The 13,126-nt window shown below is 38.0% G+C and overlaps 1 protein-coding gene and 1 long non-coding RNA gene across 4 annotated transcripts in view; one reads left to right on the top strand and one right to left on the bottom strand.

Annotated features, from left to right (window-relative positions):
- Nucleotides 1-13,126, top strand: part of LOC129045989 (uncharacterized) — a 34,614-nt gene that overhangs the window by 4,265 nt on the left and 17,223 nt on the right. The window lies entirely within an intron of this gene.
- The window catches only part of NUP54 (nucleoporin 54), a 31,648-nt gene continuing 22,111 nt past the window's right edge, over nt 3,590-13,126 (bottom strand). The window contains exons 9-12 of one of the 3 annotated variants that reach the window (XM_045880971.3): nt 11,820-11,927; nt 7,103-7,222; nt 6,302-6,412; nt 3,590-4,255 (exon numbers count right to left, since the gene is read on the bottom strand). In XM_045880971.3, coding sequence (XP_045736927.1) covers nt 4,127-4,255; nt 6,302-6,412; nt 7,103-7,222; nt 11,820-11,927 — 468 coding nt within the window. In that variant the 3' untranslated portion in view covers nt 3,590-4,126. The remainder of the gene's footprint in view (nt 4,256-6,301; nt 6,413-7,102; nt 7,223-11,819; nt 11,928-13,126) is intronic. The other 2 variants (XM_064584641.1, XM_045880972.3) reach the window with 2 other exon arrangements.

Below are 13,126 nucleotides of genomic sequence, written 5' to 3' on the forward strand. Positions count from 1 at the left end.
TTGTGTCTTAACCTACATACTAGCTTTATAAGTGATCTCATACCTTTACTATATATTTTGCTTTCACCAGTGAAATTGTTCTTCCATAGTTTTCTTCTAGGTATGATTTTTTTTTTGCTTAAAGAAGTCCCTTTAACATTTCTTGTAAGGCTGGTTTAGTAGTGATGAACTTTTTAAAATTTTGCTGGGAAACTCTGTATCTCTCCTTCAGTTCTGAATGATAACTTTGCTGGGTAGAATATTCTTGGTTTTAGGTTTTTTCCTTTCAGCACTTTATCATGCCACTCCCATCTGGCCTGTAGTTTCGGGTGAACGGTCAGCTCATAGCCTTATGGGGTTTCCCTTTATGTAACTAGTTGCTTTTCTCTTGCTGCTTTTAAGATTTTATCTTTAATTTTTGATATTTTAATTATTATGTGTCTTGGTGTAGACCTTCTTGGGTTCATTTGTTTGGGGCTTCCTGGGCCTGGATGTCCATTTCCTTCCCCAGATTAGGGAAGTTACCTGCTTTTATTTCTTCAAATAAGTTTTCTGCCTCTTTCTCTATTCTCTTGGGATCCCTATAATACAAATGTTAGTACACTTGATGTTGTTGCAGAGTTCCCGTAATCTGGCCTAATTTTTTAAATTATTCTTCTTTTTGCTCAACTTCAGTGGTTTCCACCACCCTCCCTGTCTTCTAGACTGGTTGATCTATTCTTCTGCATCGTTTAACATACTTTTGGTTCCCTCTAGTGTGGTTTTCATTTCAGTTACTGTATTTTTCAGCTCTCACTGGTTCTTTGTTATATTTTCTACTTCTTTGTTAGAGTTCTGAGTGTATCCACTCTGGTCTCAAGTCTGAGCATCTCTATGACCATTACTTTGAACTCTTTTATCGAGTAGATTGCTTGTCTGTTTCATTTAGTTCTTTTTCTGAGGTTTGTCTTCTTTTGTTGTCTCCTCATTTTGTCTGGCTCTCTGTTTCTGTGCATTAGGTAGGTCAGCTACATCTCCTAGTCCACACTTGAAAGTAGTGGCCTTATATAGAAGGCATCCTGTGGGGCCCAGTAGCATAGTCCCTTTGGTCTCTAGAAGCTGGCACTCCAGGGGTGTCACGTGTGGGCTGCATGCGCCCTCCTTTTGTGACTGGAGGGCCGTGAGTGCTGAGGATGCGCTGGTGGGTAGAGCGGGCCTGCAGCACAGGTGAGCGCGAGACCTGGCTGCCGCGGCTGCAGCTACCCTGGTGGGCAGGGCTCATTGCGCGCATGGCTGGCTGCCAGGCACAGCTGTAGCTGCTCCGGCCGTGCTGATGGGGTGGGTTTAGTTCCTGGTGCAGGTGGCTGGGAGGCCTGGCTGCCACTGGTGTGTGTGTGTGCTGGAGGGCAGGGCTTGGCCGCTCTCCCCGCCTTCCCGGGGCAGGATTTGGTTTGGAAGGGCCTGGGGCGAGGAGGCTGCCTGCTTGGTTTAGCGTGGTAGGAGCTACTCTGGAGGGAGCCTGCTGAGACAGGTCCACAGGGGAACTCCAGGGCTGGGTGAGCAGGGATAGCAGGGTAGGTGGAGTGTCACCTGGCTCCTGCTGGCAGCTGGCCAGCGAAGCTCCAGGACGGTGGTGGGGGGCAAGAACAATTGTGCGCCCTAGCAGGTCTTGTCATGGAGAGCGCTGACAGATCCATACCCCTCCAGCACATACCCTAAAATTAGTCAGTAAATCTTCATGCATAAGCCAGACTCTTTGAACTGCTGCCTCGGTGCTGGTTCTCGAACCCGGTTTTTTAGGGCTCTGGCCCTTTGGGGGTGGAGTCTCCGTTTCCTGTTGCCCTCCCGGTGTCTCCTGGTGAGAAGTCCTGCTGATTTTTCAAAGCCAGATGTTATTATGGCTCATCTTCCCAGGAACACCTCCAGGGTTGGCAGTACCCTATTTGGGATCTGATCCCCTCCTCAGGGAAGACCTCCATGCCTGTGTATCCCTCCCGCTTGTGGGTCACCACCATGCTATTTGATTCTTAACTGCATCTTTGCCTCCCCTGCCCTTCTGAGTGTGTGTGTGTGTTTATATCTCTAGCTGTGGAAGAGCCGTGCTGTTACTGTTGAGGTCATTTTCAGAGTTCGTTGCGTCATGTTAGTTGCATCCTCAGTGTCTGTCGGGGGACGAGAGCCCAGGATCCTCCTATGCCACCATCTTCCCTGTAGTCGCAGTGTGCTTCAGTTCTGTTTACCTCTCTTCTTCATGGCCACAAGAACTGTTAGCCAGTTGAAGATTAAACACAGAACTATAAATTGTGCTGTACAACTTAGTCCTCAGGCCAAAGTGGGTCCTCCCCCTTCCTACCCACCTACACAAGAACTTGACTGTCACGTACTTACTCTGACCACAGCTATACTTTGACCAAGTCCCGTTATCTAAAAGGCCACATGAACAGAGGTGATGGGCCTGCCTTAACACCTGCAGTCTGTGGGATTGTTTGAAACTTAGGAGGCTGGCTGGGTCAGTCTTTAAAAGGCAGGCCCTGGACCCTGCCTAGGAGTATTTATCTTGTGAAATTAGCAGCCTGAGAATATCAGAGCACAAAAAAATGAAAGGCTAGAGAAGTGAACATGGCATGCACGATTAGCAATCTGTGCACTAGCATTTATGGCTCAATGAGTAAAACTTCTCATCGGTTAGGTCAACAACTCTCTTCCTAGTATGAGGGTGTATAGAAGGACAGAAACACCTCCTATACTCTGCTACATGGAAGAGAAGAATGAGATTGCCTGTTTTCTGGGCCAAGGAGAAAACACAAGGAAAGAAATTCCTCTTCCAGCACGGTTGGAATTGCAACGAATTGAGTAGGAAAGTATGATGGAAGAGAGTATTAACAAGTTTGCATGCCACCAGCTTGGCAAAAGTGGCTGCCAACTTTTAGCAGCTAACTTAGAATCATTTCTAAAATTCCCAGTCTCTTATACAACTTTACCTAGTTTGCAAATGGACAGAAATTCCTTCAGTGGGATCTGAAAGGATGACCTCTGGATATGTATCACACTCATCACCATCCCCATAAACACACTGGCAAAACTCATGGGCCTGTTTCTCAAAACACCTCTCATTATAAGCCAAAGCATCATACAGAAATGCCAAGTTAAAGCATTACTAGAGGGGCCAACATGCAGGCTAGCTTGAAGTCTGTAGTCAAATTTCTGATTGTTCAAAAATCACTTTCACATGATCTAGTTCAGATTTTCTAGTTGTTTTCAAATACTAATGATATATTAGGGAATTCTTTACTGTAGATGGTACTTGAAGTAAGTTTTATCTGCCATAAGCTAGTCAAAATATGTCAGCATTGATACATTTTACTTAGGGAAAAATCAGACTTAAGACTGAAATTCTTGAATTGTGATTATGATTTAATACTTGTGAGGACATGGTTACTCTCCCATAGCCAAATAAAGCATCAGACAGAATTATATAAAAGTAATTACAATCAATTTATTTTTTTAGAAATAAAAAGGCCTAAAAAACAAAAAAAGTTGCAAAAATGATAAAATGTAATTTTGTTATATCCTAATCACTTGTGTTCTGTGAATTCCAAATAAGTAAAATAATATAAAAATATATTTTCAAATCTTTATAGAATGAAAAGAAAACCACATTAATCCTTAAATACTCTTCGATTTCCTTTACTCCTCCCACAGATGAATTCACAAATATATAAAAACTGATGTACATTTACATCCTGAAGTACAAAGCTCCAACAGCCAAGTAGTTATAGTTTATTTTGTTATGTGCAAAGTAGGTATTTCATATTTACTTGCTATGGAAAGCAGAGCACAGGCTCAATGGAGAATAATCACTAAACACTGATTAGTTTTAAGAATGCTGTGGTCAAAATGTACAATGGTACATATTTTTGGTAATTATGTACTTCTCTTGTACAGTAAAGAACAGCTTTCAGGTATAAATCTTTCAAAGGCTATCTCTGAAGAGCTGTGAAGTGGACGTCATTTCAGATTTGATGAAAAGTAATTTGTCAGTAACTCCTCAAAAGCCAGGAGAGGATTGTTTTCCCTTTTTTTCCCTCCATGTGATCAGTTTCTTAAGGAAGGTCTGATGTAGCAAGAAGATACATTTCACAAACCCTTAACATAGGTTTGCGAACTGTCAACTGAAAACACCACCTCTGATGTGGATGGTTTCATTCAATCCATGTTCTACCAACTTTATATCTTCTAGGTCATCTTTTATGATGCTAATCAAGTGGCTAAGGCCTTCCTGTTGTTGTTTCAAATGCTAGAAGGGATTAAAAAAATAGATTAATATGTTAATCTATTAAAGTGCAAGTTACCCACAGGAATAAGGACTTTTCACTATTTCACCAGCAATACAGCACTTAACAGCTGCTCTAAATATAGTGCACATGCGTAAACATTCATACTACATCTTTTGCTAACACATTTCTATGACCTATAATAACATACTGTAAAAAACAATCAAATGAATATCTTCAACAGAAATTTTACAGAAGATACAGATTTTATATTAAAGTGGAATGCAAGAAGGTACCCGAATATAGAGGACTAGCAAAATAATCATTCTGTAAACTGAATTTTCAGGTTTTGAAGTATAAAGTATGTAATAATGATAATGTGGTAACTACAACTGCTGACATTTTAAAGTATCCAGGTGTTAAGGCAGTTTTTAGAGCCTCGTGGGTACTAAGTAAGTTATTTAATATTCTTTTAAGCAACCTTTGGTGCCACAGATAAAAAAAATTGAGATGCAGGTAAGAAACTTGCTCGAGGTCCTAAACTAGGTGATGAGATGTGATTCAATCCCAAAACAATACACTGCTTTTCATTGTTTTAGGTAGGTGTTTATGTTATTCCAGATTTTACTGCATAAACTCTTTAATATAGTTAACAACTCTTTACCTCAATATGCTGAAATCTTTCTCAGCTCATTTTATTGTAGATATTTACAATGGGATATAATCAAGTGTCTGTATACCTAAGTTCCCAAGAATCTAGGGGCCAAACTGGTCTTTTAACTGTATAAAATGACAATATCCATTCTAAAGCACATAATAAAATTGAATTTGTGGATGATAATTATAACCATCTAAAATCCTCAGGGCCATGCCGACAGTCCCACCAAAGATGTTCTATAAAATTTACCATTCTGATCTCTTTAGATACAGTCAACGGTTATTTTTCATTAAACCTAACTGTATCTATACTAAAGGAAATAAGCTAGAGCAGTACTTTCCAAATTTTTCAAACCAAATGAGTCTAAAAGTGGTTGGAGTGGTTTTGGCCACCCCAACCTCTAGCCAGGTCCCCTGAGGGGACGCATAACTGGACATATTCACAATTTATATGTAGCATACAGGCTGGGAATATGATGTACAGCAGTTACTTCTCAGACTTCAATGTACATACAAGTCACTGACCTTAAATAAAATGCAGATTAAGTAGGGACAGAGTAAGGACTGACACGCCTTTCTAATGACCTCTCAAGTGCTGCTGCCGCCGCCACTACCACCTGCCCATTGAAGAGCAGGGTCTCGGGACCTCTATGCCTCTACTAACTGAATTCGTCTTATATTATAAAATATACAAAACATCGAAATACTCATTTTAACCGTTCTTGAAAGTGTACAGTTCAGTAGCATTAAGTATATTCACATTACACAAAAATCACTATAACTTTAGAACTTTCATCTTCCCAAATCAATTCTGTATTCATCTAATATTCATCCCCCGCTCCCCCTCCCCTGGCAACCACCGTTCTGTGAACTGTACTCCGCTAAGTGGAATTATATACAATATGTGTCCTTTTATAAAAATTGGCTTATTTCACTTGGCATAACATTTTCAGGATTCATCCATGTTGTAGTGAGTGTCAGAATTTCCTTTGTTTTTAATAAGGCTGCATAATATTCCACAATGTATATATACTGCATGTAGTTTATTCATCTATCTGTGGACACTTGAGTTGCTTCCACATTTTGGCTACTGTGAATAATGCTAAGAACACAGAAGTACAAATATCTAAGTCCCAGCTTTCAATTCTTTAGGTATATATCCAGAAGTAGAACTGCTGGATCATACAGGTAGACAGAGGTTTAATTTTTTGATCATACAGGTAGACAGAGGATTAATTTTTTTGTTTTAACTGTTTTCCACAGCCACACCATTTTACATTGTCACCAGCAATGCATAAGGATCCTATTTTATTCACATCCTTGTCAAACTTCTTAGGTTTCTTTTTTGGGCATTAGCAAGCCTAACGGATGTGAAGTGAATTCACCTTTTTAAAAGGTGCTAGTGCACTTACCTGCTTGATTTCTCGTAACAGATCTGCATCGATGTAGTATCTTTCCTCAGATTTGACTGCTCCGAAATGATTCTGCATCCTGATTTGGGACATCAGTTCATTTAGTCGGCCCTAAAAATAAGACCGAGTCCAATTACAACTGCTAACAACAGGTTTTTGGTTTTTTTTTTTTAAGATTTCTTTATTTGAGACAGTGTGTGTGTGCACGTGTGTGTTGGGGGGGGCAAAAGGAGAGGGAGAGAATCTCAAGTAGACTCCCCATTGAGCAGGGAGCCTGCCACAGGGCTCGATCTCATGACCCTGAGATCATGAGCTGAAAATGAAGAGTCGGACACTTTACTGACTGAGCCAGCCAGGCGCCCAAGAGAATCTTTCTTTTTTTTAAAAGGATGGGTACTACTCTAATAAAGTTACCTAATTCTCCCTCTGTCCATTATGTGAAACAGTAACACAAGCCAAAAACAACATTAAGAGTCTACTTTAGGGGCGCCTGGGTGGCTCAGCCGGTTAAGCGTCTGCCTTCGGCTCGGGTCATGATCCCAGGGTCCTGGGATCGAGCCCCGCATCGGGCTCCCTGCTCAGCAGGCAGCCTGCTTCTCCCTCTCCCTCTGCCTGTCTCTCTGCCTACTTGTTCTCTCTCTCTGTCAGATAAATAAATAAAATCTTTAAAAAAAAAAAAAAAAGTCTACTTTAGAAGGGAAGTTTTGATTAAAGAGCAAAATATTTAATAAAAACCAGTATACAAAATTCCTCTTTTTGAAGACTAGCAAATTCTAGCTTTATGGTCTTACAAATGCCTACCTTAAACTGGGTAGGTGCATTCAGTTCACACTGAATTGTATCTAGCTGAACTCGCAGTTGCTCTTCATCAGCTTGGATGGCATACCCACTCTTCCTCTGAATTTCCTGTTTGATTAGGACCTATATAAAGAAAACCCATCAACAATACCAATAGAATCATGATTCTCTTTTTAGTTATGTAATTTTATTACAGTCAGTTGTTGAAAGAGACCAGATGAGAATCTTAAAAGAGTTCAAGATTTGAATTAGGTTTGCCCATTTTTATTTGGCAGTCTACATTAGTATATTGATACATGCCTCTAATTTGTTTTTAATGCCTGCGTAATTTTTCATGCATTAATAACCAATAATTTATTCAGTTATTCCTCTTATTGAGGGGTATATATTTTGTTTCTAGTTTTGATATTATAAATACTGTAATAAACATTTATAGATAGATAGATTCGCTGATACAGAACCCGCCCCCCCCCCCCCCCGGCCAAGAATGAAACTGCTGGATTTAAAAGCATGTTTTCAGTCTAACAGAAGCTCCTAAATTGTTTCACAAACAATTTAGATTCATAAGCCACATGAGAGTATCCTTTTCCCCACATACCAATCATCAGTAAGTTGTTTAAATTTTCCCCAAACTAATGAGTATAAATGGAACCCACATTTTTTTCTTTAATCTGCACTTCCCTGAAAGTTAAAGGAGCATCTTTTTTTTTTATTCTTATGTTAATCCCCATACATCATTAGTTTTAGATGAAGTGTTCCATGATTCACTGTTTGTGCACAACACCCAGTGCTCCATGCAGAATGTGCCCTCCTCAATACCCATCACCAGGCTAACCCATCCTCCCAACCCCCCCTCCCCTCTAGAACCCTCAGTTTGTTTTTCAGAGTCCATCGTCTCTCATGGTTCGTCTACCCCTCCGATTTCCCCCCCTTCATTCTTCCCCTCCTGCTACCTTTTTTTTTTCTTAACATATACTGCATTATTTGTTTCAGAGGTACAGATCTGAGATTCAACAGTCTTGCACAATTCAAAGCGCTTACCAGAGCACATACCCTCCCCAGTGTCCATCACCGAGTCACCCCCTCCCTCCCACCCCACCCCCCACTCCAGCAACCCTCAGTTTGTTTCCTGAGATTAAGAATTCCTCATATCAGTGAGGTCATATGATACATGTCTTTCTCTGTTTGACTTATTTCGAGGAGCATCTTTTAATAGTGAAGAACTACTTTGCATTTGCTCTTTGGTGAACTGCCTTTACACATTCTTTACCCATATTTCACTTGGGTTTTTTGGTCAGAATTAAAGGATCTCTTTGTATAATATGAATAATCAGTGCCATTTGCAAATTCAATTTTCTTTTTCTGGTATCTGTCACATGACTACTGACAAACGGCTTCTGGTACCTTTTGCTACAGAAAATTTTCTAATTATTTAGCCAGTTTTGTTTTACAGTTCCTGGCTTTCTGGCCAAAAATCTCTCCAATCCCTAGGGCTGTGCATGTAGCTTCATAAATTTGTTAGAGTTAAATCTCTTTAATCCACCTATTTTTGTCTATGGTAAAATACAGCAGTCCATTTTTTCCCCTAGATAGCCAGTTACTCTAGCATTATTTATTAAATAAACCAACTGAATTGAGATACTACCACTTTGTCACACTAAATTTTTTTTTTTTTTTTAATTTATTTATTTGAGACAGAGAGAATGAGAGACAGAGAGCACATGAGAGGGGAGAGGGTCAGAGAGAGGAGCAGACTCCCTGCAGAGCAGGGAGCCCGATGCGGGACTCGATCCCGGGACTCCAGGATCATGACCTGAGCCGAAGGCAGTCGCTTAACCAACTGAGCCACCCAGGCGCCCTGTCACACTAAATTTTAAGATATACTGGCATCTATTTATCTATTTCTGGATTCTCTATTCTGTTCTATTATCTTTATTGTCCAATTCTATGCCAATCCCACACTGATTTGTTACAGAACCTTTAAAATAGATTCTAAAATCTGACAAATCCCCTTCACTATTTTGTTCCCTCAAAAGCTATTCTCACTTACCCTTCTTTATGAACTGAAAGATTTTAATCAAGTCTTTAAAAGTTGTATTTTCTAAACTTATTAAATGAATAGTAAATCTCATCTAAGAATATGGTTTATATGTCTATTTGTAAAGACTTTATCTCACATTTTTTTACTTCCCTCATAAATTTATTCCTAAGTATTTTACAATTTTTCATCACAGTAAATGGAGTATTTTCCTAATTCCACTACTAGTATAAAGAAATGCTAGTTTTTGTACATGTATCTTCTATCTAGCCATCTCAACTATATTCTATGTTTTCTTCCCCTTGAGTTTTCTAGATACACTATCAAGTCATTAGCAAAAAGAAAATCTCTTCCAATGTTTATGTTAAGTTACTTACTTACCTATTCATTATATTTATGAAAACCTCCAAGATAACACTTAATAATATTGAGTATTTCTGAAATGTGATTTTAGTGCTTTGCTTCTTTGAATTTTTGCTAAAGTCTTTATTGTATTTTTTTCTTTAATGTGTTGATCATGATAAATTATATGCTGATAGATTTCCTGTTATAAAACCCTGCATTCCTGAAATAAACCTTACTTAGTCACAGTATATTCTTATAGGATTTGATAAATAGTTCTAATCTTTTTGCTTATATTTCATTTAAAACTACTGCACTTCTGTTGTTTTGGTCATATTTATTGAGGTATGATCCACATATAACAAAATCCACCCATTTTAGGTGTACAGTTACCATGAATCTTGATAAAATCATGTTACCATCACCACAATCAAGGTACAGATCATTTCCATTTACTCCTTGTAGTCACTCCTCTCCCCTGACTACCTGCCCCTTGCAACTATGGATCTGTTATCTGTCTCTAGTTTTGTTTTTTGCATAACATCATAAAAACAGAATTATGTCATATGTAGCCTTTAAATCTGGCTGCTTTCACGTAGCATAATTTGTATCTCTTATTTATTAGAAGTTTCTGTTAATAGATTTTTATTTTGGGGTACTAAAAACAGATGTAAAATAGTGTGGCTGCTCTGGAAAACAGTTTTTAGCAGTTCTTCAAAACGTTAAACATAGAGTTACCATATGATCAAGCAATTCCAATCCTAGGTTTATGTACCCAAGAAAATGAAAGCACACATCCATACATTTGTACACAAATGTTAAAAGCAACATTCATAATAACCAAACAGTGGAAACAACCAAAATGTTTATCAATTGATGAATAGATTAAAAATGTGGTATGTTCATATAACAGAATATTATTCAGCAATAAAAAGTATTATTACATGCTACAACACAGATGAACCTTGAAAACACTATGCTACATGAAAGAAGCCAGTCACAAAAGACCACATCTCATGATTCCATTTATATGAAGTGTCCAGAAGAGGCAAATCCATAGAGACAGAAAGTGGTTGCCTAGGGCTGGGGGGTTTGGGATGAAATGGGGAGTGACTGCTAATAGGGATGGAGTTTCTTTTTGGGGTGATGAAAAGGTTCAAAAATTGATTGTGGCCATGTTGCACAGACTAAATATACTAAAAACCACTGAACTGTATACTTTAAATGGGTGTATTGTATGGCTGGTGAATTTTATCTCAAAGTGATTTTAAAAAACAGGGAGATGGTCTATATATTTTTCCTTTTATTTAGAATAACAACTTTGGAAATAGCTCTTTAGTGGTTAGACGAAGTTCAGCAATTAAACTATCTGGCCTTGGTATTTTTCCATGGTTGATATTTATTAAGTTTCTCAATTGTTTCTGTAGTATTTGTCTATTTAAGATTTTTGCGTCTCTTGTAGATGATTTTTTAGCAAAAATAAAATCAGCAAAATTAAGCTATTTTCTCTAGCTCCCAAATTTGTTGCCCTGAATTTCATGAAGTATTTTCCCATTCTGTTCTGTTATCTATAGTAATGTTTCCTTTCTCACTACTAATTTTTCTTTTCTTCCTTCAGACTTATATTTAGCTATTTTAAAAGACCTTTTCAAAGAAATAGCTTTCAATTTATTTTCTGTACTATGATTAATTTTCTTGTTTCACTCATTTCATATCTTTATTTCTCTCTTACTGGCTTCTCTTGATAGTCTTTCTAACTTCATGAGTACTAGGTTCCTTATTTTTTGCATTTGTATTTTAAAAAGAAGGCTTAAAGGCTATAAATTTTACTCTGCCTACAGCTCTTGCTGTATTCCACGGATTCTGACAGGTAATGGTTCTGTCTTCATGATTGTTTATAATTTCAATTTTTGTTGCTGTTCATGCTTTTATTCCCTCTGTTAATTTTGAAGTTCTCTTGTTTTTCATCCTATTGTTTTCATTAATGGTTATACTCCCTTTTCTAGCACTGAAAAATCAAGTATTTTTTTTCTACTACTTTTATGAAAACTGGATGTTAGTGATCTGATACAGGCTTTCTTTGCACCAAGATGATTTATTTCTTCACTGCTTCTACCCTCTCAATAAGTTGTGAATTTTAGAATATATTTACTTTCTTCACCCACTCCTGTGAGACCTCTCCTCCATCTTCCAAGTTTTACTGAGGAAGTTCGGTACTTTCAGTTTCAAGTTACTATTACTTCCTTTCAGTATGTTTTTCTCTATTCCAAAAAAATCTCTATTAAGCACTGTCCCACATACCGTCTTAAAACTATTCAAAAAATTTTTCCAAATTACTACCTGTAAGGTTCTATGGGAAAGGTCCATGAGTTTCCTCTTATATTGTGCAATTTTGGCCATAGTTGTAGTTTGATTCTTCTGTAATTCACTAATATCTTCAGATATGATCTGTTTTTTAAAAGAAAGTTTTGAAGGTAAGTATAGACATCACAAATATTTATCAGGTTTATCTATATGCAAAGTCTAATTCTAAAATGAGATAGATTCATCTCTCAAAATATAAACTCTTTAAATCTGCCTTATATTTCTTCCCCTTTGTGCATCTAAAAATTAAAAAGTACCACTCAAAGGTTTAAGAGCTCTAGGAAATTTAGTGATGAGGCAAAGTGCACAGATAAAACATATACTTCAGAAATAAGAAATTTTTAGTAATATTAACAACCAGCCCATGAATGGAAAAAGTCAATAGCTATAGTGACATCCAGGAGTGGCATTAATAGACAATTAAATCTAACTACTTCTGGATAGTATAGTCCAATATGAACTGCTGCAGAATACTTGAGAGGGACTGATCAGAGTGTAGGGGGAAAGGAAGGATATTAATCATACAACCAAATACGTTTTTATGCCTCTGCATCTTGTATTTGCTCTTTGCCTGGCCTGAAAGCATACTGTTCTGCCTTATGAAGTCTTAACCTTACAGGTGGGAGTTAAATCTAATTTCACTAAAGCTACCCAACCTGAATTAATCCCATAATTGTTCCTATCATAATTAATCATTCTTTGGCATTGGCTATATTAAGAGGTTACAAGAAAGAGGGTAAGAAGACTGTGCAAGACATATTTTAGTTGTGTCCACCTGGACATGTCACCTTTTAAGGAAACTTTCCAGTGACAGGTCATGCTGAAGGAACAAAAGTAGGTAGCCATGTTTTATACTATGTAACCTAGGTACTCCCCCCCGCCCCCCCCCCCAGTTTTGAGGAGTTGGCAGGCTTCCAGACACGAAAGACTATAGAGTGGTCTTCTAAACCAGCAGTAACTAAGAAAAAATGGAAATGTTACCATTCAGTATTTACTCACAAACACTATAAATCTAGGAATTAACCCAAGGAAGAATGCACAAGGTTTTTAAGGAAATCAGGGGGGGAGACGAACCATGATAGACTATAGACTGTGGGAATCAAACTGAGGGTTTTAGAGGGGAGGGGGTGGGGGGATGGGTTACCCAGTGATGGGTATTAAGGAGGGCACGTATTGCATGGAGCACTGGGTGTTATATGCAAACAATGAATCATGGAACACTACATCAAAAACTAATGATGTACTGTATGGTGACTAACATAATAAAAATAAAGTATTTAAAA

The sequence above is a fragment of the Mirounga angustirostris genome, unplaced genomic scaffold, assembly GCF_029215605.1.
Source record: "Mirounga angustirostris isolate CCGP_5_RB_7025 unplaced genomic scaffold, mMirAng1.0.hap1 SCAF_2, whole genome shotgun sequence".
NCBI classification, from domain to species: domain Eukaryota; kingdom Metazoa; phylum Chordata; class Mammalia; order Carnivora; family Phocidae; genus Mirounga; species Mirounga angustirostris.